General features: G+C 44.0%; 1 protein-coding gene across 1 annotated transcript in view; it reads left to right on the top strand.

The window, feature by feature from the left end:
- Positions 1-24,546, top strand: part of LOC141134745 (protein turtle homolog B-like) — a 57,960-nt gene extending 33,414 nt beyond the window's left edge. Inside the window, exons 4-5 of the mRNA XM_073624184.1 lie at positions 13,940-14,329; positions 24,302-24,546. Of these exons, the coding sequence (XP_073480285.1) occupies positions 13,940-14,329; positions 24,302-24,423 (512 nt within the window). The 3' untranslated portion in view covers positions 24,424-24,546. The remainder of the gene's footprint in view (positions 1-13,939; positions 14,330-24,301) is intronic.
- Positions 24,547-24,946: the final 400 nt, after the last annotated feature.

The raw sequence follows: 24,946 nt of genomic DNA on the forward strand, positions 1-24,946 counted from the left end.
AGTGATCCATCCTCAAGACCCAGTAACCCAGAGGATTTTCGGTGGAAAAGGTGTCCAAGTCAGATCTTGACCCTAGCTATTCCTGCACCATGTAAAACAGACGCTGGCGATGGTTGCTGGAACCGATCATACCTTGGGGCTGCGGACCAAAAAATTGTCTGAACGCATCGGTCAGACGGCCACCTTCTCCACCGCTCCTTCTTTGACTGACCGAAGCCTCAGCAACACGTTGTCCAGAAACAGGAGTTTGTAACCTCCCAGTCTCTGGGACCGCGTTGCACAGACCTTTCTGCAAGGCCTCCCAAAGATGTTTCATCCTCTGCTCCCTCTGCAATGGCAAGGTAAGGTCCACAACCTTACCCTTGTAACGTGGATCAAGGAGGGTTGCCAGCCAGTATTAGTCCTTCTCCTTGATACCACGAATACGAGGATCCTTACGCAGGCTTTGCAGGATCAGGGAGGCCATGCAGCGTAGGTTTGCTGAGGCATTCGGTCCGGAGTCCTCTGGGTCACTAAGGACGACATGGTCCGCAGCCACCTCCTCCCAGCCACGTACAAGTCCATGTGTTTCTTGGGACTGATCCCTTAAAGACTGCTGCTGATGCTGAGTGCCAGGCTCCACCACCATACTGACACAATCTTCCTCCTCCTCCTCGTCCTCTTCCTGTGTGATCGGCGGGCACGCAGGAACACTGTCTGGATAAAGGGGGCCTTGAGAGCTAAGGAAGTCCTCCTCTTCCTGCCTCTGTTCTGCCTCAAGTGCCCTGTCCATTATTCCATGCAGCGTGTGCTCCAACAGGTGGACAAGGGACAGTGTCACTGATGCATGCATTGTCACTGCTCACCATCCTCGTGGCCTCCTCAAATGGTGACAGGACAGTGCATGCATCCCTGATCATGGCCCACTGGCGTGGGGAAAAAAAAACAAGCTCCCCTGACCCTGTCCTGGTGCCATAGTTGCACAGGTACTCATTGATGGCCCTCTGCTGCGTGTGCAGCCGCTGCAGCATGGCCAACGTTGAGTTCCACCTGGTGGGCATGTCACAGATTAGGCGGTTCTTGGGCAGGTTAAACTCCTTTTGGAGGTCCGTCAGCCAAGCACTGGCATTATATGACTGGCGGAAATGCACACAGACTTTCCTGGCCTGCCTCAGGACATCCTGTAAGCCCGGGTACCTGCCCAAGAACCGCTGCACCACCAAGTTAAGGACATGAGCCAAACAGGGCAGATGGGTCATTTGTCCCTGTTGGAGGGCAGAGAGGAGGTTGGTGCCATTGTCGCAAACCACCATTCCTGCCTTAAGTTGGCGTGGCGTCAACCACCTCTGAACCTGCCCCTGCAGAGCTGACAGAACCTCTGCCCCAGTGTGGCTCCTGTCCCCCAAGCACACCAGCTCAAGCACCGCATGGCATCTTTTGGCCTGCGTACTTGCGTAGCCCCTTGAACGGCTATGGAGCACCGATGGTTCCAAGGACAAAGCACAGGAAGAGGCCATGGAGGAAGAAGAAGAAGAGGAGGGGGTGGAGGAGAGAGGTGTGTCACAATCATTAGCATTTTGGAGGCGTGGTGGCGGAACAACCTCCAACACTACTGCACCTTGTCCTGCATCCTTCCCAGCTGCCAGCAGAGTCACCCAATGCGCCGTGAAACTTAGGTAACGTCCCTGTCCATGCCTGCTGGACCATGAGTCAGCGGTAATATGCACCTTACCGCTGACCACCTTGTCCAGCGAGTCATGGACATTGCCTTCCACATGCTGGTAGAGAGCCGGAATCACCTTCCGTGAGAAAAAGTGGCGTTTGGCTACCTGCCACTGAGGAACCGCACATTCCACAAACTCACGGAAGAGGGCAGAGTCTACCAACTGAAAAGGCAGTAGTTGAAGTGCTAGCAATTTTGCCAAGCTAGCATTCAACCGCTGGGCATGTGGATGGCTGGGAGCAAACTTCTTTCAGCGGTGCAGCAGCTGGGGCAGGGAAATTTGCCTGGTACAATCTGACGTCGGTGTACCAAAAGCACATTGCCCACAAGTACTTGGCTGTGACACACCTAATTCTACACCTTCATTCCTCTCACTGCAGGTCTCAGAGAGGACTGAAGGTATAGTGGGGTTGGAGATCTCAGCTGATGAGGAGCAAGGAGAGGTCCTCTTTGTTCTTTGGTGTGGGTCTTTTAGATACACTTGCCAACGAACTGCATGGCAGGTCAACATATGTCTGGTCAAGCATGTGGTACCCAAGCAGGAGATGTTTTGGCCACGCGAGATACGCTTGAGACATATGTTGCAAATAGCGGTGCGATCTGATGCACTCGTCTCACACCAAAGAACTTTTTGAATAACGCGCAGAGACTGCAGTGCCCTGCACATGTGGAGCTTTGGGGTGTGATGCAGTCAAGGTGCTGCCCTTAGGCTGGCCCCTGGAGGGCATCCTGCCTCGTTGGTGATGTGCCGCCTCCTCCTCATCCTCTCTCCTATCAGGCACCCATGTTGAGTCAGTGACCTCATCATCCCCTCCCTCCTCATCACTGGAGCAAACCTGGCAGTATGCTGCAGCAGGGGGAGCATGACTGCCAGATTGCTGTCCTTCTTGGGCACCCCCTCTGTCCGTGCTCACTTTACTGCCTTTATCGAGCTCAGTATCATCATCAGAGCCTTCCAAACACTGGGAATCCTCCTGGAGCATGTACCCAACACTGTGGTCAAACAGTTGGAGGGACTCCTCAGGAGGACATGGTGGGGCTAGGGAAGGAGTCACTGATGACATTGAGCCAAGGGAAGAGGCCGCTGCTTTGCCAGACAAAGTACCCTGGGCATGGGTGAGAGAGGATGAGGAGGATGAGGACAGCTTGGTCATCCACTCAACCAAGTCTTCCGCATGTTGCGGCTCAACACGGCCAGCTGCCGAAAAAAAGGCCAAGCGTGTCCCACGGCCACGTGCTGATGAGGATGCACCGTCTCCACGACCAGCACTAGACACAGAGCCTGCTTGCCCTCTCTTATTGGCTTGTGACTGTCTGCCTCTCCTTCTTGGCCTTCCAGACATACTAATGGCCTGTAGCTGCACTAAGCTGGGATATATATATATATATATAAATATGTACTGATACTGCAGCTAGCAAAATCAACTGCCTGACTGTAGTATGAGAACACCACCAACCTTCAACAGGTAGCTTTAGCTGAACACTGTGCAGAGCTCACAAAAAACTAACTTGTAGCTTTTTTAGCTGCCTGCGGTAGTGATAGGATCAGGAAAACACCACCAACCTTCTACAGGTAGCTTTAGCTGAACACTGTGCAGAGTTCGCAAAAAAATAACTTGTAGGTTTAGCTGGACACTGTGAGGAGGACGCACCACACTAACTTGTAGTTTTAGCTGAACACTGTGAGCAGGACGCACCGCACTAACTTGTAGGTTTAGCTGAACACTGTGAGCAGGACGCACTGCACTAACTGTAAATAGTCTAGCTGCCTGACTGTGGTACTAATAGGATCAAAAGAACACCAGCAATTTTCTTCAGGTAGTTGTAAATACTGTAACAAGACAAGCCTTCCTGTCAGTAAGAAGATAACAGGAATGGATCTAGCTGAACACTGTGAGCAGGACGCACTGCACTAACTTGTAGCTTTAGATGAACACTGTGCAGAGGTCTCACTACACTAACTTGTAGGTTTAGCTGAACACTGTGAGCAGGACGCACCGCACCAACTTCTAGGTTTAGCTGAACACTGTGAGCAGGACGCACCGCACTAACTTGTAGGTTTAGCTGAACACTGTGAGGTGGGCGCACCACACTAACTTGTAGGTTTAGCTGAACACTGTGAGCAGGACGCACCCCACTAACTTGTAGTTTTAGCTGAACACTGTGAGCAGGACGCACTGCACTAACTGTAAATAGTCTAGCTGCCTGACTGTGGTACTAATAGGATCAAAAGAACACCAGCAATTTTCTTCAGGTAGCTGTATATACTGTAACAAGACAAGCCTGCCTGTCAGTAAGAAGATAACAGGAACGGATCTAGCTAAACTGAATACAGTGTGTGTATGTATGTGTGTATATATATATATATATATATATATATATATATATATATATATATATATGCAACACCTGGGATGCATATATATACACAATACACTGTAAGTGCAGCTAACTGACTGACTGTTCTGCCTAATCTATCTAACTCAAATCAAATGACACTGTCTGTCTCTCTCTCTCTCTCTCTATCTATGAACGCCGGAACACACACTACACAGGGCCGCCGTGCAGGCGGCCTTATATAGTGTGGGGCGTGTACTAAATCCCCTGAGCCATAATTGGCCAAAGCCTCCTTGGCTTTGGCCAATTACGGCTCTCTGTTCAGACGGCACTGTGATTGGCCAAGCATGCGGGTCATAGTGCATGCTTGGCCAATCATCAACCAGCAATGCACTGCGATGCCGCAGTGAATTATGAGCCGTGACGCTCCACACAAATTTGGCGCGAACGGCCCATATCGTTCGCAATTCGGCGAACGGGCGAACAGACGATGTTCGAGTCGAACATGTGTTCGACTCGAACACGAAGCTCATCCCTACTGCTGATACTAGTAATCCAGCAATAAATACATTAGCACCTCACCTTACTAGCAGCTTCCATGGATTGAATGAAGAGCTTGTGTGCTCGTCTGGGGAGAGCTCTGGTGACTGCTGGGCTGGACAGTGATCGGTGCTGCAGAGTGCGCAGTGTAATGAACTTTCTTAGCCTGCTCCGCCCACCTCTCCTGCTGCTCAGACTGTGCAAGCTCCGATCCAGCCAGCAAACCCAGGGGGATCGTCCATCTCCTGTATGAGCACTGGTATGGCTGCAGCTACAGAGAGGAGGCACTCAGTGTGCACAGTGTACACAACCTCAGCTCAGGCCATTTCTCCTGCACTGAATGAGCATAGTGCAGCTCACAATCCAGCCCCCCTCCTCCCCAACTTCAAGCTCTGATGTCGGCTTTCTGAGAAGGCTAGGAGACAGTAGAGATCATGATCTGTTCTCCGTGTGAGGGGGATGTTACAGCCGACACAGCTGGAACCTGCATGGCTTTACCCGCTGACCAGGGACATTCCCCTCTCATTCACGTTCAGCAAAGTAGGCGGGTTTTGCGAGGCCCCTGTGAGTGCGAGGCTTTAGGCCACCGCCTACTTTGCCTAATTAGAGAGCCGCCTCTCAGTAGAAGCACCCTTTTGATCTAATACAGCCATGGGTATTTTTGGGAAAGATGCAACAAGTTTTTCACACCTGGATTTGGGGATCCTCTGCCATTCCTCCTTGCAGATCCTCTACAGTTCTGTCAGGTTGGATGGTAAACGTTGGTGGACAGCCATTTTTAGGTCTCTGCAGAGATGCTCAATTGGGTTTAAGTCAGGGCTCTGGCTGGACCATTCAAAAACAGTCACGGAGTTGTTGTGAAGCCACTCCTTCATTATTTTAGCTGTGTGATTAGGGTCATTAACTTGTTGGAAGGTAAACCTTTGGCCCAGTCTGAGGTCCTGAGCACTCTGGAGAAGGTTTTCGTCCAGGATATCCCTGTACTTGGCCGCATTCATCTTTCCCTCGATTGCAACCTGTCCTCTGAGTCTTTTCTCCCCTATGTTAAAAAAAAATGGTATACTTAGCACACAGATATTTGAGGGAATAACTATAAATATGAAACATTGCTTGGAAGTGGGGTACAATTGTCTATTTTGGCAGAGTTCCAAGATGTAGAAATTTTAGTGTCCTTTGTCAAGCTTCAATACTTTACCTGTTTTGTCCAAGCTTCACAGATGGAGACACCCCTATAGTATACACTGGAGCACCTGTGTGGGCCCCCTAATAAAAAGGGTGTTCTTGTGTCCCACACTAGTGCTCCAGTGTCCAGATGTGAAAACTGCTGCTGAGTGTCCTCTCCTTACACAGAATCTAGTTTGCATTTCATTCTAGTAACAAACCCATCTACACAACCAAATTATTTTCATACAAGTAGGCCCTAAAAAATGTGGTCAAATGCATATGGCAAAAACAATGGTGTTTTATAGGCCGAAAAAAAAATGTTTGATACGAACAAATAATGTGCCCATGAACATGAAAGTTGCCATTTTGAACTGTACAACAGTTAAGAAAAGCACATGGAGCAGCACGAAAGTAATAAACACGAAAAGAATAGGAACACAGCACAACTACTTACTTTTTTGCAGCACTCTCCGGATCTTTCTGTACTGCTCGTGTTCTCTTAATTTGAATGTCCGACCACCGCTTCCTGAGCTGATCTTTCGATCGTCGCACCCCGAAATTCCGGTGCAGACTTTTGACCACTTTCGCCATTATCTTGGCCTTCCTGACATTGGGGTTGGGGAAAGGTCCATACTTCCCGTCATAGTCGGCCCTCTTCAGGATGTCCACCATCTCCAACATCTCCCCAAAGGACATATTTGAGGCCTTAAATCTTCTCCTTCTGGATCCAGACGTTTCCAGCTCCGGGCTTTCCTCCCCCTCCACCTCGTTGCTGTAATTAGCACGCACCTGAATAGACTAGAAAGAACGTCAGGGGCGAGCGGAGTTACACGCATGCGCAGTGTGTATAAAGCGTAACACGCGTGCGTAGTACATACAATCTGTGAGCGGAGGAAGGAGTATCGGAGGCGCCGATCGTGATAACGAAGGTAAGATCTAAACTTGGGCCTATACTGCTTCTAGATTGAGGCCTATATTGTAACAAGATTAGGAGAGTTTTGCCTGACATTAGGGTTTGTGTTGTGTCTTGCAGATAAAATGGATGGCTTCAATGACCACAACTTCCTCCCCCTGTTCATAGACAAGTACAGGGAGCTGCCCTGTCTGTGGCAGGTGAAACATCCACATTATAATAATAAACAAAAGAGGCAGGCAGCGCTGGAGAAACTGCTGGAGTTGGTGATGCCGGTGGTCCCCACGGCAACCATCCCCTATTTAAAAACCAAAATTGGTGGCCTGAGGAGCACTTATCTAAGGGAGCGCAAGAAGGTCACGGATTCCCAGAGATCCGGAGCTGTAGCAGATGATATTTATGTCCCCAGGCTGTGGTACTATGAGAGACTGCGATTTCTGTCAGGGAATCCCTCTCAACCCTTCCTTCCACTCTTCCACCCCATCTGAGGCTTCCGATGTCCAACCTGGGACTTCCAGCCAGGAAGAAGTGGAGGAGCCCAGATGGAGGTATAGCATTCTTCTACAGATTTCTGGACAATAAATAAATGATGTTTACTAGATGTTATTATTGATCACTAATTGCTGATTTATTAAAGTGTTTTACATATCAATAGACAGTAGTGGGCAAAAATATTTGGGACAAGAATGAAAAATGCTGGGCTCAGAATGATCATCAGTTATATTTCTTAACATTCAATTTGCAACAGTCATGAGGTGACAATTGTGTGTGATTGATGAATCAAAAACTAAAACTATGTCCCTTTTTCTTACACAGGAAGACCTCATCCAGGAGGAGGCTGTGGAATGTGGCAGCCAGGAGGAGGCTGTGGAATGTGGCAGCCAGGAGGAGGCAGGGGTTAGTGGCAGCCAGGAGGAGGCGGGGCTAAGTTGCAGCCAGGAGAAGCCTGGGACCAGTCAAGCCTGACCGAATCACAGGTTCCTCCCCTCCGCCTTCCATACAAAAGACCCAGGAAGGGGAGTCACGTGCAGGATTCAGCGCTCATTCTCATTCAGGAGGCTTCTGTGTCCCTCAGAGCCTTACCCACTCCTGAAGAGGCCTTTGCCTGCATGTCTGCCACCAAACTGAAGGGCATGCTGGAGGGCCAACGCCTCATGTGTGAGAAACTTATTTATAAAGTCCTAACTAAGGGGGTGAGTGGCGAAATCACACCCAATACCGACGTGATTGAGTTGGACCATCCTCCTCCGCCTCCTCCTCCTGCTGCCACAACTCCACCACCACAACCACAGCGTGGAAGGAAGTGTGGAAGGAAGACCAGAGAGTGATGGCCCTGGGTTTAGTCTAGTCTGACAAAAGATGCAGCCTCTTGTATGACCACAGCCTGGGGACACAGATGTCATCTGCTGCTTTCAGGATCTCTGGGACTTCTGGACCAGACTGCACTCCTTTAGATATGGACTCCTCAGGCCACCAATTTTGCAGTAAAATAATTGATGTGTGCCCTGGGGGCCAAAGGCTTTGCCAATTTCTGCTGTTTTTCCAGTGTTGCCTCCCTCTTTGTTTGGTTGAGAGCCCTTAATAAAGGAATTTTTGGTTCAATTATACGCCTATGTGTGTTTTCCTTCTGAGCATGCGTGGCACTTTGTGCGTCGGAACTGGCCACACACGGTCGGAATTGACGTGATCGGATTTTGTTGTCGGAAAATTTTATAGCCTGCTCTCAAACTTTGTGTGTCGGAAAATCCGATGGAAAATGTTCGATGGAGCCCACACACAGTTGGAATGTCCGACAACACGCCCCGATCAAACATTTTCCATCGGAAAATCCGACCGTGTGTACGGGGCATTAGTCCAAAAGGGTTTATATATTCTTTTAAGAAGTTCTGAAAGGACTTGATGTGCCAAAATATTGCAGACTTTTTTTCCATGGTTTTAGACAGTTTAACCACTTCAGCCCCAGAAGATTTGGCTGCTCAATAAACAGGCCATTTTTTGCGATACGGCACTGCGTCGCTTTAACTGACAATTGCGCAGTCGTGCAACGTTGTACCCAAACAAAATTGACGTATTTTTTTTTCCCAGAAATAGAGCTTTCTTTTGGTGGTATTTGATCATCTCTGCGGTTTTTATTTTTTGTGCTATAAACAAAAAAAAGCGTCAATTTAAAAACACAATATTTTGTACTTTTTTTGCTATAATAAATATCCCCAATTTTTTTTCAAAAATGAAAATTTTTTCCTCAGTTTAGGCCGCTATGTATTCTTCTACATATATTTGGTAATAAAAATCGCAAAAAGGATATATTGATTGGTTGCGCAAAAGTTATAGCATCTACAAAATAGGGGAAAGATTTTTGGCATTTTTATTATTTGTTTTTTTTTTACTAGTAATGGTGGTGATCAGTGATTTTTAGCGGGACTGCGACATTATGGTGGACAGATCGGACACTTTTAACACATTTTTGGGACCAATGGCATTTATGCAGTGATCAGTGCTATAAAAATGCACTGATTACTGTGTAAATGTCACTGGCAGGTAAGGGGTTAACACTAGGGGATGATCAAGGGGTTAACTGTGTTCCCTAGGGAGTGATTCTAACTGTGGGGGGAGGGGACTGACTGGGTGAGGAGAGCGATTGTTGTTCATACTTAGTATGAACAACAGATCACTCTCCTCACCTCTGACAGCACAGAGATCTGTCTGTTTATATTGACAGATCTTCGTTCTGTCTCTGTGTGGAGCAATCGCGGGTGCCCAGCGGTCATCGCGACCAGCGGTCACGTGCATTTGCTCCAGTGTCGTGTCTTTGGTGGTGTGCACGAGCCCCCTAGGGTTCAAAAGGCAAACCGGTGCTCAGTTATGTGCTCAGGGTCTGGTATAGATTTTTTTTTTTTTTTCATTTTGGAGGGGGGTTCCCTTTTAAAATCCATACCAGACCTGAAGGGACTATTATGGATTTTGGGGGGGAAGCCCACACCATTTAAAAAAAAAAAATTGGCACGGGGTTCCCCTTAATAACCATACCAGACCCAAAGGGCCTGTTATGGACTGGGGGGACCCATGCCATTTTTTAATTTACTTTTATCTATATTGCCAGGATTCAGCAATACGTTACAGCCGCCAGCAGTTTAAAATGACATTTTTTCCTTTAGAAATGTAATTTTGCTACTCTCATTTACTACACTATATACAGCCGCTATGTAAGAAGAAGAATAGTTGAGATCCAAGCCGGGGTTGTTTCCAAGGTGACAGCTGAGTCCAAAAGGGACAAAGAAGTAGAATGGTCAAGGTACAAATCTGAGGTCAATGGCAAGCAGCAATCAAGAGTAGTCAAATAGGTTTCCAGGTCACATTTATGGAGTTTTGGAATTTCTGGAATGTTTATGAGCAATAAAATACTGGACATACTTCACGAAGGAAGCCCCCTGTTTTTCTTTCTTTGGGATCTTGGAGAGTCTAACAGATATAGGTGGTAAACGGTGAAGCAGTCTGGTCCATCTGGAAAGCACATCTCATCCTGAAACCAATCAAGGGATCACACAGCACAGAGGCAGAGTAGCAGTATCGGAACTACACCACCCCAAGGCACCCACTCTGTCGCTCGGTACCCCTGTAGGGGTGTTTATTTCTGGTGAGTGGGGGAGCACTGGGGGGCAAGCACTTCAAGTCACCGTTTCAGATGTACACACAGAAGTCATTGTTGTCTACTGCTGTTCCTGAGGTCGAATCACTGAATTTTGCTTATATATCATCTTGCTATATGAACACTCTGGTCTTGAATGGATAATATATTTTAAGAGGCCTTTTTATAACTACAGCTGTAAAAACATTCTCTATATATAACATTTTATGTATGATTTCCTGTGGGATCTAACATTCATCAGATTTCGGAACATCAATAGAGATCTTAATATTGACACATTGGTTAATAACTCTGAGAGCCACACACTGGAGTCTGCATTGACACTTTATTTTCACATAAGGTTGTTCTCTTTTTAAAAAAAAAAAATTTCTATTCCAGGCGCCATATTGTCACAATACTTATGAATTTTGGGGTTAATTGTATTTATTATTTATTATTTAATATTCATCAGCTTTACAAAATTTGGTAGAGATAAATTAGCACATGCACTTGACACTTTATTCCATATATGGCTTTCACCTAATAGGTATCTTTTTTCCCCGTAATAGGCGCCATATTGTCACAATACTTTTGAACTTTGGGGTTATTTTAAACAATTAATTTTTATTTTAATTTAAACAAATAACTCTTATAGAACTATTTCTTTCACTATTTTCACATAAGGTGCCCAATTTTTAACATGTGAGGCAACTTTTTTCACTGAGGTGTTAGGAGAGCAATCCTCTATTATTTTATATTTATTACCACCTTTTCACATATACACTTATTCTTGTGGGTTAGACCGTATTAAGGCACATAATGATAGAGCTCCCAAGGGTTTGAATGTGGCGAATATAGGTCTTATATCCTGATATTCAACCTATCACAAATTGTTTTACATATTAGGGCAGCGCCATCTGTACTCCCATATTATCCACTATATCCATGTAATTAGACCCCTTGGGGAACTAATTAGGGAGAGGCAGCAGCTCTTTCATAGTCCTAAGCGCGGATTTATCTACTTATATCTTTATATAGGGAAGTATGAGGTCACTTCCTGTGTGGCTCCTGGGCATTTTTCCATCAGGTTGAGGTCACTTCTTGTGCGCCTCCTGAGCATTTTCCCGCCTTTTTCCATCAGGTCTTCTGAGTAGGTGCGGGTTGGCGCACTGAGGCGTCTTTGGTGCATGCTCAGTTGGCATGGATTTCCTCTTGCGGCAACGCGCCATTGGTGCATGTGTAGTAAGCCCTGGACTCTTACATGTCTCTAACAAGCAAGGTACATGTCCCTATTCTACCAACTCGAAAATGCGCACCAAACCTGGTAGCCACGGCCTTAAAATGGCTCTGTCTGACCCAAGATGGCTTCCAGAGTCACATGGGACAGCAACATCCAATTAAATGCTTCTCCAGTGACCCAGTAAACTATAAAGGAATTTTGTTCCTCTCGACTTCATCTCCAACAACAATACCACTGCAGAAGAGCACCTCCTACAGGGGAGAAAGTAGACTGCAACTGCCTACACTCTCTCTCTCTGAAAGAGATTCAGAAAGCCTCCCATTAACTTGTATGTGTGCTATAGGGGATGCATATATGAGCTTAACACAGTTTATAAAATGGTTGTCAAAGCCAAATCTTTGCAATACCTGCCAAAGAAAAATTCCATTCTATACTATCAAAGGCCTTGGCTGCATTCAAGAAAAGGATTTCTCTGTTGCCTTAACTGCTGAAATTTGCAAATTAGGGAACAAACATCAAATATTGGAAGCCAAGGATCTGGTTGGTATAAAACTGGATTGATCCGGATTAATTAATTTTCCAATAAGACAATTGATTGGCTATTTGCTCTCTATTAGATTCCCCTCTTACCTTGGAGGAGCTGCAGAAAGCGGTTGCTAGTATTCCTAATAACAAGGCTCCAGGAGCCGGTGGGTTGCAATGTATATGCAAAACATAAAAAAAGATAAAAAAAACCTTATTGCCAGAGTCATATCACCCAATTTCATTACTAAAAATTTCATGTCCATCATAAGTAATGAAATTGGGTGATAAGACTCTGGCAATAAGGGGTTTTTTTTATCTGGTTTTAACAATCCAACTATCAAGGCTTCGTTCATAGAATGCGATAATGACCTTCAAATGCTTCATTGAACGCAGCCAATAGCTTAGGCAACAGAGTCACCCAATAATGTTTTGCATATACATTGCAAACCACCGGCTCCTGGAGCCTTATTATTAGGAATACTAGCAACCGCTTTCTGCAGCTCCTCCAAGGTAAGAGGGGAATCTAATAGGGAGCAATCCACCTACGATAAAGTCGGTAGAGTCAAAGAATCCAAAAAGTGTTGTAAATGAGACATATCATAGAATACCTTACACAAATCTGTGTATATATATAATATCCTCAGGGGTATTGATCCTATTACCTATATCATCTTTGAATTCCTCTATATAACTCAAAGATCTTTGGGCCTTTGCAATTATCGCAGAAGAGTACGAGGTGTGTGTCAAGAGGTATGGTGTACAAAATTGGATACTCTTCAAATAATGTATGTTGTAAATGTTTTTAAAAGACTTTTCAAATGTATGAGTGTCTTTATTTATAGGTTCTATATATCCCATACTTACAGTATTCATGTGGGGGGGGGGCAGCATCTGGGTGCCCCCTTATTATCAAATAAGTTTTCAATAAGACCCTGCCGACAGACCCCCACAACCTATTAGATTTTTAGGCTTTCAGGAGCAGTACCCCCCTAACCTCCTGTATTGAATTGAATTGTAACCATAGTGTCACTCTTTATATTGTAAAGCACTGCTCAAACTGTTGGCACTATTTAAATCCTTAATAATAATAATAATAATAATATGTAACCACCATCCAGGGTTGTGGGGAAGAGGCCCTTGTCCTCATCAATATGGGGACAAAGTGCTTTGCCAGGGAGACACCCTCCCATGTTGAGGACACATGGCTTGGTATAGTTCAGGATAGGGGAGCCACACACCCATCCCCTTCCCTTTCCTGGTCAGCTAAGCTGCATTCTCGGATTAAGGCTCTGGTATGCAAAAAAGGCAGAGGCAGATCTGCTGACAGCCTAAAGATTTAGTGCTGCTCAGGGGCTCTGGGCTTCAACAAAATGGCCGCCTCCAACAAGACGAAACAGGAGCAAGGCTGGATACAATTTACAGCACACACTAATGTTGGTAGCATCATTATTAATGTGGAATGTGTTTTCCTTGTTAAAGAACGTTATGTTTTTATGGGTAAAATTCTGCTTTAAATACAGCAGAAAAAAAATCCGATCTCCCCTTCTGCCAGGCAGGGTTTTGCTGTGTGGCAGAGCTGGGCATATCTTAATATTGGGTGGCCAGAAATAAGTATCCTATGGTAGGTAAAACAACTCACATTCATTATATGTATTTTGTTTGCAAATTTAGCTGTTTAGCTGAGTTTTGCTTTAGGAGTGGAAATTCATATTATTACAATGACTCGGTCCTGCTTGAGCGTAAAACACCAAAGTCACTTGGTAACCGCAGTGATGGTTGTCCTCCTGGGTTGAATGACACCCGTTGTAAGCCTAGAGTGCCAAAAATCCATCCCCCACCAAAAATTTGCTCACTATATATTTTCTTTCAATGTAGAACACTTTCTCTTCCCAGATCCTACTCAGAATGATCCCAAGTTCACAGTCACTCAGCCTGAAAATATAACGGCTAATAAAGGAACCTCAGTCACCATCAGCTGCTCATACACCGTCCCACCGGACCGAAACCTTCTGTGGAGTGGAGTTTTCTGGAGAGTGGGTAGCCCAACGGGACCCTACGCCTATCACCCCTCTGATCTGATGGTTCATCACAATTACAGTGGAAGAACTCAGCTGAATGGATCAACTGATCTCCAAATAAACGGGGCCCAAGATACAGATACCACCACCTACTACTGCTTTGTGATGCTGAAATTTTGTATTGGAACTGACAAGACCAACTCAGTGCTGAAATACGGGAACGGGACGCAATTATATCGAAGCGTAAAAAATCAGACCTCCACAGGTATAAATTACTTTATTTTTTTCATTCTCATTAAATGTACAAACATTTTTATGCATTACAGGGCTTAAAGGAGAATTGTACCTTTTTAAAAAGAATAAATACACCCATATTGCAAAAAGCCAAAATGTACTCATAATAACTTTTCACATTTGAGCCTGAAAAGTTTTGCAACTGTGATCAAATGATCATTGGTGCAATGCTCTGCCTCCTGCAGGTTCTTCCTCCAGCTTGGGTCTGTACTGAGGTACAAACCTTCAGTTGTGGAGCTGGAGGAGGTATCAATGAACTACAAGTGTGGTGATGTCACTGCAGTTTTGATCCATTGAGAACTACAAGTCCTTGTGCTGCGTTGGCTCCAGGCTGGGGTAAGGGCGGAGAAGCGAGTGGCTGGCTCCAGCTCTCAGCTGCACACTAAAAGGCGGAACCAGCTGTCAATCAGGCAGTGTGGTGGATCCCAACAATATCGGACTTGGTATATTAAGATTATAGTAAACTAAAGCGCTAATGGAATATACAGGTGATGTTGTGATTTGTATTATAGTGTTGCAAAAATATAAAATTATAAAATTTGTAGTGATGTGAGAATATAAAATTCTATTAAAATCTGTTATAGGTGACGTGATATTCCAATATTCAAGTGATAAAATTAGATATTAAGATGATGAAAAAAATTATTAATATTCCAAAATTAATGGTGTGTATTAATATTGCACTTCTCCCTCAAACTAATTAATTTACATAATGTGTATAAAGCTGTACCTCTACCATAGTGTTCTGATACCACTCAAAAAAATTAAAATATGTAAAGTGCGCTAAATACGCTAACAAAATTCAGTGATAAAAATAAATCCGTAATTAATAATAAATAATTGCATAATACATGTATACATAGATAGTGATAATTAATTAGGATAGCTTATATTACTACTAAACCAATATACGGTTGATGGTATCTCATAAAACATTCATAGAGTAGTCCCCAATGAGTATAAATATCAAGCCATTTATTAACTTTTAAAAAAAAACAGCTGGTGTTCACTGGTAGATTGATTTTCTCCCTTAATAGATAGAGTTCAGCCTACATTCCAATTACACCTGCCTCACTGAGCCTCACTGAGATTTTGGTGATCCGCTGGTATTTTGGCTCCAATAATTTATATTTGTTTGCATGAACGAAATTGAAGAAAACTTTCATTGCGCAATGAACTTTTCAATTAGAGCATCATGGCAACACAAACAAGGTGCACTCACTGTATAGGTATCACATTAGAGCGCATAGAGCAGTCAGCCGTCCACCGCGATCTCCTCCTCGCTCTGATCTGCGAGTATGAATCAAAGCACTACGGATGACGTCACTTGGCTCCTCCCGATGCATTGCGTCACATGTCACGTGACTACTATATGAATGTTTTATGAGATACCATCAACCGTATATTGGTTTAGTAGTAATATAAGCTATCTTAATTAATTATCACTATCTATGTATACATGTATTATCCAATTATTTATTATTAATTACGGATTTATTTTTATTACTGAATTTTGTTAGCGTATTTAGCGCACAATCTCACTTTACATATTTTAATTAGACTTGGTATGCTTCCCAAGCCTGGATCAGCTCTGCCTCATCAGCTGCTGATGTGCAAAAGCCCATCATCAGTTGACTATGGGTTGCAGGAGGACAAAAGTAAGTGTACTCCCGTAACCCACAAGATATGTAGGAACAAAGAACGTTGGCCATAGTTTTCATTTAATAGCAATTTAATACAGGAGGAATCAGAGGATCCTGCTCGTTAGAGCTTACAATCTAATAGGGAGGGTCAAGTGATACAAAAGGTAAAAGCTGTGGGGAAGGAGCTGATGGAGAAAATTAAAGTACAGTTGTTAGGTGAAGGCTGGATAGGCTTCTCTGAACAAATGGGTTTTCAGGGATTGTCTAAAAACAAATAGAGTAGAAGATAATCGGACAGATTGAGGTAGAGAGTTCCATAGGATGGGAGAGGCTTGGGTAAAGTCCTGGAAGCAAGCATGGGAGGAGGTGATAAGGGAGCTAGAGAGCAGGATGTCTTGGAAAGAACAAAGAGAACGATTTGGTTAATATTTTGAGACTAGGCTAGTGATGTAGCTAGGGGCCAAGTTGTTGATAGCTTTGTATGTTGTTGTAAGTATTTTGAACTTAAAGAGGAAGTAAACCCTGATGGGTTTTACTTCCTCTTTTTTCCCCTGCTTTCCCCTGCAAAGTAAAAGCATAATGGGCTAGAATGCATCGCATACTAGCTCATTATGTGACAATTACCTGCAAACGAAGCCCGTGCTGTCCCCGCTGGTGGCTGCATCCATCTAAACCCCTCTACCTTCCAGGGCCGCTGACTCTGGCTCTGGCTTTGTGACTGGCCAGAGCCGCGTGACATCACTCCCGTGTATGCTCATGGGAGCCGTCAGTCATGGCACTTGTGAGAAAGAAGCAGCACGGGGGTCCGTTTCTTCACAGCACATGCGCCGATGACATCGGCGCACTACAAGGTAAATATCTCCTAAACGGCGGAGGTTTAGGGGATATTTCCACTACCTATAGGTAAGCCTTATTCTAGGCTTACCTATAGGTAAAAAGTGACAATAGGGGGTTTGCAACCACTTTAATTCGTTGGGTGAGTGGGAGCCAACAGAGGGCGTGACACAGTAGTAGCAGATACTAAGTGGTTGGTAAGGTGGATGAGCCTGGCAGCAGCATTCTTAACAGACTGAAGGGGGTATTGTCTATGTAAAGGTAAGCCAATGAGGAGGGAGCTGCAGTGGTCTATGCAGGAGATGACCAGGGAGTGAATTAGATTTGTGGTGTCATTGGTTAGAAAGGGACGTATTTTGGAGATGTTGCAGAGGTTGAGGTGGCAAGATTTGGACAATGATTGGACATGGGGCCGAAAGGATAGAGTAATGGCCACTAGATGGAGCTAATGTGCTATGGAAATACAGTAAATACAGTATGACTTTAACAAGAAATGCAATGTAACAACTCTGGAGACCATTAGAGGGAAGCTGTCATTCAGCTAGTAAGCAAGTCAGTGGGCATCATGACTGACAGTCCACCGGTCAGGGCTTGGGGAAAATGCCTTTGTCCTTAATAACATAGGAACATGAACATCATTTCTGGTGAGCGGGCTGATTGCAATGTGTTTTAGTAGCCTGCAGACATGGTTCTGGGCTAGTCCGGAAGGGGCAGCCAGTGGCAGCAGGGTGGGCAGAGCTTATAACCCAAGGACCATTTTTAAACAGAGTGGCAGCCTGGTAGGTCAGCTATCAATGAACTGAATATTTTACTTTTTCACCTTGTGTGTTGCTGCCCCCTGCTGCCCTTGTTGTGCTATCACTGAGCTGAAGAATTCACTCTTCTGCTGCTGTGTGCTGAATGTCCAGGTAAGTTCTATGCATTAGTACAGGATTTACTTTTTTTCTTTTCAATATACCTTAAGATATTATTATTATTACAGTATTATAATATAGGATTTATATAGCACCAACATTTTGCGCAGTGATTTACAACATGAGGGCAGACAATACATTTACAATACAATTAAATACAGGAGGAATCAGAGGATCCTGCTCGTTAGAGCTTACAATATAGGAGAGAGGGTCAAATGATACAAAAGATAATAACTGTGTGGGAGGAGCTGATAGAGAAAATTAAAGTACAGTTTTTAGGTGAAGGCAGGATAGGCTTCTCTGAACAGATGGGTTTTCAGGTATCGTCTAAAAGCAAATAGAGTAGGAGATAATCAGATACATAGCCAAAGGGAGTTCCATAGGATGGTAGAGGTTTGGGAGAAGTCCTGGAGGTGAGTATGGGAGGAGGTAACGAAGGCGCTAGAGAGTAGGAAGTCTTGGGAGGAACGAAGAGAACGATCAGATTGGTATTTTGAGACTAGGTTAGTAAGGTAGCTGGGGGTTGAGTTGTGGATGGCTTCGTAAGTTGTTAGTATTTTGTGTGCAAAATATTTTTTTATAGGATTTCCAGTGACAAGCGACTGAATATGTGGGTTAAAGAATGTAGGATAGAGTCAGAGGGTGACCGTAGTATTTGAGAGGGAATGGGGTCCAGGGGACAGGGGTGGTTAGGTGGGCGTTAGAAAGGGGTTTACCAACTTCGTCTATAGTAGCAGGTTTGAATAAGGGGAGTGTCAATTAAACCTGATGACATGGGGTGTTTACTGGGGAGATACCTGTAGAGTGGAGATTTCATCACAAATTGTATCAAACTTATTTTTGAAGTGATTAGCAATCTCCTGGGCAGTGAGTGAGTTAGTGGGGGAGGCAGTGGAGGACGAAGAGAAGAGTTGACGGGAACTGGATGAGAAGGTGTTAATGAGAGTGGTAAAAATTGGTCTGATGGCTGTGTGGATGCAAGAATTTCATTTTTGGAGGGCATATTTGTATTGGTTGAAGTCATTGAGAGACTTAGTCTTATGCCACAGAAGCTCTAGAGCATGGCTACGTTTTTTGAGATTTCTGGTGTCATCTGTTTGCCAGGGTTGTATGGGTCAAGGCCTGATTCTGTGTGTAATGGGGAGAGAGAGTTTGTCCAGGGTGGAGGACAGGGATTTATTGTAGACAGAAGTGGCTAGGTTGGGGCAGCACAGGGGTGAGATTTTGTCATAGAGGAATAGCAGCAGAACAGAGGAGAGAAGGGTTGAAGTGGCGAAGGTTTCTACAGGCGATGCTTAGGCGGTTGGAGGGATAGGTGGTGGAAGACAGGGGAGAGAGAAACTAATAAGGTGGTGATCAGAAAGAGGTAAAGGATTGTTGGAGAGGTTGCATGGAGCGTATTGGTAGGAGAATACAAGGTCAAGGGTGTTGCCGTCAAAGTGAGTAGAAGCCTGTACCCATTGCTTCAGATCAAATGAGGAGGTTAGACTAAGAAGTTTAGAAGTAGCAGGAGTGTTTGTATTAACAGGGATGTTGAAGTCACCGAGAAGGATTGTGGGAATTTTCAGAAGAGAGAAAGTAGGGTAACCAGGCCTAAAACTCATAGAGGAAAGTTAACAACGGTTCAGAGGGGCGGCAGATCACAGCAATTCTTATGGGAGTTGGAGAGAATAGGCATATAGAGTGAACTTCAAATGCTGAGAGGGACAGAGGGGGGGGGGAGTGAAGAACCTGGAAGGTGCTCTGTGGGGGTAGGAGGAATCCCACTCCACCTCCCTTGCGTCCATTAGGTCTAGGGAAATGAGTCCATAGAAGGTCACCATGGGAGAGGGAAGCAGGAGAAGGAGTGTCAGATTCATAGAGCCAGGTTTTGGTGATAGCAATTAGATTAAAAGGAGTTAGTGACAAAGAGGTCATGAACGGCGGTGAATTTGTTGTGGACAGAGCGGGCATTCCAGAGGGCACAGGAGAAGGGGAGTCTGGTTTTGGGAAGAAGAGGAATGGAAACTAAATTGCGTAGAATACTGCCAGAGGATATGGGGTGATGGGTGTGTTGGGTACAGTTAAATAAGGGAGGCCCAGGTTTTGGGGATATATCTCCAGGGGTTAGGAGAAGCAGAAGAGTAAGGGAGGTAATATGAGAATGCGATTTATATGAGGGGACATTCTCCAGCATCCCGGGAGTTTTTTTAGCATGTGGGATTAGAGTTAGAAAGAGGTGATGAGTGCAGTTATAGGGAGAGGGGAGAAGTGAGGGTGATATGTACAGATTGTGAGGTGGAGAAGGGGGGTGAAGAAAAGAGAGTTTGAGGAGAGAGGCTGCAACTGTGAAAAGGAGAGGTAAAGATTGCATGTTTCAGAGAGGAAGGAGGGTTGATTTGAGTGGAAGTGCCACTCATTTAAAGAAGCCCACTTTTTTGGAAGAAACCCCTGCACGTGCTTCCCCATAAAGAAGGTCTTGTTTTATACTGTGATGGGTGTGGATGGAATTTTGCAATTAATCAATCAGGAGGTAATATTAGACACACAGCTAGCACAGCAAATTTTTCACACCACAATCAAACTGCAAGAGGACCAAAGGGCCAGAATTGTAAAGATAAGGGAACCCATAATTTAGGGAAGACTTAAACAAAAATAAACATCACAATAATGTGCACAAGGTTACAGATGGATGTGAAACAGTAGTAACATAAATGCAAGTTTACCAAAGAGACATTTGAAAAGCAGTCAGTCTATGTTCGGTTTAAGGTGGATGGGAGTAGCAGGGTATAAATGCAGTTTACTTTTTTGGAAGGAACCCCTACACGTGCAACCCCTGCATTGCATACTAGCATATTATGAAATACTTACCTTGGAACGAAGCCCTCTAGTGTTGTAATGTTACAGCTGAGAGGGCTGACATGTTCCCCCTGTCTTTCTTCCGGGTTTGCGCAGTCCGGCTATGTGATTGACCGGAGCCGCGGTGATGTCACCCTCGCGGGAGCCTTCGGTTCCAGCATGAAGCTCTGAAATTCCTGCCGGACCTTCAGAGCGCATACTCTGTCACTGGCTGCATGCAGGGTGAATATCTCCTAAATGGTGCAGGTTTAGGAGCAATTCATTTTACCTACTGGTAAGCCTTATTACAGGCCATATTATAGGCCTACCTGTAGGTAAAAATCACCAAGCGGGCTTTACTACAGCTTTAACATAATGTAAATTGGTAATCGAATAAAAAACTATTTTAAATATTACATGGTGATTAATGCATAATTCTACCTTTTTTTTATTTTGAATATCACGGACCAGGTTAGATTATATTTTAGAATTTTAAGACTGTCTGTGTCCCCATAATTTCCTTTCCTTTCTTGATCTGCTTGACACCCATCAAATATGGAGTGAGGTGCAATTCCCCCAGATAGGGGCACAAACAAAAATTTGACCAAAACTCGAATTCTTATGTTATCCCAAATTATTATTTTTTTTTTAAGTATCCGTTGTAGGGCTTTAATTAACCACTTGACCCCAGGAGGATCTACTCCCCTTCACGACCAGGCCATTTTTTGCAATATGGAATTGCGTAACTTTAACTCAAAATTGCACAATCGTACCCAAATAAAATGTATATAATTTTTTCCCACAAATAAAGCATTCTTTTAGTGTTATTTGATCACCTCTGCGTTTTAAAATTTTTGCTCTATAAACAAAAGAAGACTGACAATTTTGAAAAAAAAAAAAATTTTTTTTAATTTTCTGCTATAAAACACATCCAATAAAAATGTAAAAAATCTAATTTCTTCATAAATTTAGGACTGTATGTATTCTTCTACATATTTTTGGTAAATAAAATTCCAATAAGCGTATATTGCTTGGTTTGCATAAAAGTTATAGCGTCTACAAACTATGGGATATTTTTTAGCATTTTTTTTTTACTAGTAATGGTGGCGATCAGCGACTTATAGCGGGGCTGCGATATTGAGGCGGAGAATCTGACACTAACTGACACTTTTGACACTTTGTCACTGTACTAATGACACTGGCTGGAAAGGGGATATTATCATGGGCGATCAAAGGGTTAACTGTGTGCCTAGTCAGTGTTTATGGGAACTGTGGGAGGTGCTCTTACTAGGGGAAGAGATATAATTTATTCTCTGCTTTGCAGAGACACAAACTCCATCCCTTATTCCCTGTGAGAATGGTGATCTGCCTTGTTTACATAGGCAGATCATAGTTCTGTCTTTCTGCCTGACTATTGTCAGATACTGGTGGAAATCCAGTCCCCGCCAATCAGCTTCTGCTGTGTGTAATCACAAAATAAAGCAATAAAAATATACAGCATCTATAAATTAACCACTTCCGGACCGCCCACTGTCGTTTTACGTGATGACTTTGAAGGAGGATACCGTTGTTATGGTAGCAGCTAGCTGCCATAACCCCGGTATCCTCTTCTTTAGCGGGAGGTCCGCTACAAGATAAAAGTGGTCTCTGTGGCGGATTCACCACAAGATTTTATTGGCGGTGGGAGAGGCCCCCCCGCCGCGATCTGGTGCCCTTCGCCTCTTACCGGAGCCGTCTGCAGCGGCGGAGGCGATTGTGTCTGTTCCCTGCCTGGGTATGGAGACGAGTGGGGGGAAGATGGCCTCCACCCGTCTCCATATCACTGCAGGGCGGAAGCGACGTGAAAAAGTCACTCCCGCCCATAGCTCTTAAAAGGCCATTTTTTAATTTTTTTTTACTGTAAATTGAATTTTAGTGTAAATATGATATCTGAGGTCTTTTTGACCCCAGATCTCATATTTAAGAGGCCCTGTAATGCTTTTGTTCACATTCCTTGTAATAGGAATAAAAGTGACACATTTTTTTTTAAACAGTGTAAAAATGTAGAAAAAAAAAAAAAGGTAAAATAAATGTAAAAAAAAAAAAAAAAAAATTAACCGCTTGCCGACCAGCCGCCACATATTTGTACTGCGGCAACATGGCTCGGCTGCGTGAATCGCCGTTATGTTACGTCGGTAACATAAACGGCCACTAGGGGGCACTTGCGCGCCACCGGAGGCGCGCGCAAACGCCCCCGCTCGCTCCCCGAGCCGATGCAAGTGCCCGGCGGTCTCGATCCTCGCCGGGCTCCCACGATCGCTCGAGGCACACAGAGAACCGGGAGCTGTGTATGTAAACACACAGTTTACGGTTCTCTGAGGAGTGAACTGACAGATCGTCTGTTTATACAGAGTTTCCCTGCACAGTCCCCTCTCCCCTTCAGTTAGAACACTTCCTAGGACACACATTAACCCCTTCACTGCCCCCTAGTTTTAACCCCTTCACTGCCAGTGACATTTTTACAGTAATCAATGCAATTTTAATCGCACTGATCGCTGTATTAATGCCAATGGTCCCAAAAATGTGTCAAAATTGTCCGACGTGTCCGCCATAATGTCGCAGTCATGATAAAAATCACGGATCGCCGACATTACTAGTAAAAAAATAATAATAATAATAATAAAAATGCCATAAAACTATCCCCTATTTTGTAGACGCTATAACTTTTGCGCAAACCAATCAATATACGCTTATTGCAATTTATTTTTTTTACCAAAAATATGTAGAAGAATAACATGTATCAGCCTAAACTGAGGAAAAAAAATGTTTTTTTGTTTTTTTTATATATTTTTTGGGGGGATATTTATTATAGCAAAAAGTAAAAAATAATGCATTTTTTTCAAAATTGTCGATCTTCTTTTGTTTATAGCGCAAAAAATATAAACCGCAGAGATGATCAAATACCACCAAAGGAAAGCTCTATTTGTGGGGAAAAAAAAGGGCGTCAATTTTTTTTGGAAGCCACGTTGCACGATTGTCAGTTAAAGCAACGCAGCGCCGAATCGCAAAAAGTGGTCTGGTTTTTGGCCAGCCAAATGGTCTGGGGCTTAAGCGGTTAAATGCACCCCATCCAGACGAGCTTGCGTGCAAAAGCGAACGCATATGTAACTAGCGCCCGCATATGGAAATGGTTGTCAAACAACATATGTGAGGTATTGCCCCAATTGGTAGAGTGAGAGCAATAATTCTAGCCCTAGACCTCCTCTGTAACTTAAAACATGCAACCTGTAGAATTTTTTAAACATTGCCCATGGAGATTCTTAAGGGTAAAAGTTTGTCGCTATTCCACGAGTGGGTGCAATTTTGAAGCGTGACATGTTGGGTATCAATTTACTCAGCGTAACATTATCTTTCACAATATAAAAAACAATTGGGCTAACTTTACAGATGTCTTATTTTTTAATTAAAAAAAGTGTATTTTTTCCAAAAAAAAAGTGCGCTTGTAAGACCGCTGTGCAAATACGGTGTGACAGAAAGTATTGCAAAGACCACCATTTTATTCTCTAGGGTGTTAGAACGCCCAAACATTATATATTTTTTTCTAAGTAATTTTCTAGCAAAAAAAAACGTTTTTAACTTGTAAACAAGAAATCTCAGAAAGAGGCTTGGTCTTTAAGTGGTTAATAATAAATATATAATACAAAACTAAATTATTACATTCTAATATTTATTTTCTGTCTCTCTTGGATTTCACAGGTCAGCAAATTCTGATACTTGCAGTTTATTTTGGGATCAAAACCTTTTTATTTGTATTGAGTATAATATTGTGTGCCATCTATATGAAAAAAAGTGACCATACCAACATCCAAACTGAATGAATCAGGAGAGCAGCTGGGACTTGGGACACCTGAAAAAACAACTGTAAATTGTTAATTTGAGGTGATGGGGTCTCCATGTTCTGTTCCTGGGAAGTCTCTTTAAAATACCAAAATGTGAAGCCCCCTTTGCTAGTGGCCCAGTGGACTTGGGTGGTGTCTGGGGTCCCATGTGTCCTTGTTGGTGCTCCCCTGGGGCTTTCAGATAGAAACAGTAGCACCTTGGTGGCTGAGAAGAAATCTAAAATTATCTGACATGATAGGGTTATCCTTCCATGCTGATCCTCCATTAACAGACTGCATTTGGCTAGTTTTCTCCAATAAAGAGAGAGGATTTGCAAATAACCCCTCTATCAGTGGTGGCTGGTGCTCCATTTTTTGGGGGGCGGGGGTGTAGCAAACAAACCCCCACACCCACCCCTCCTCCTGCTCACCAGTCCTGCTCTCAAGCCCGCAAGCCCCACACTTACCGCATCCAGGTCGTGGAAGGCTTACCCGGCTTCTCCTCCCAGTAAATTCTGTCTCA

The sequence above is a fragment of the Aquarana catesbeiana genome, linkage group LG03 (assembly GCF_042186555.1).
Source record: "Aquarana catesbeiana isolate 2022-GZ linkage group LG03, ASM4218655v1, whole genome shotgun sequence".
In the NCBI taxonomy this organism is placed as follows: domain Eukaryota; kingdom Metazoa; phylum Chordata; class Amphibia; order Anura; family Ranidae; genus Aquarana; species Aquarana catesbeiana.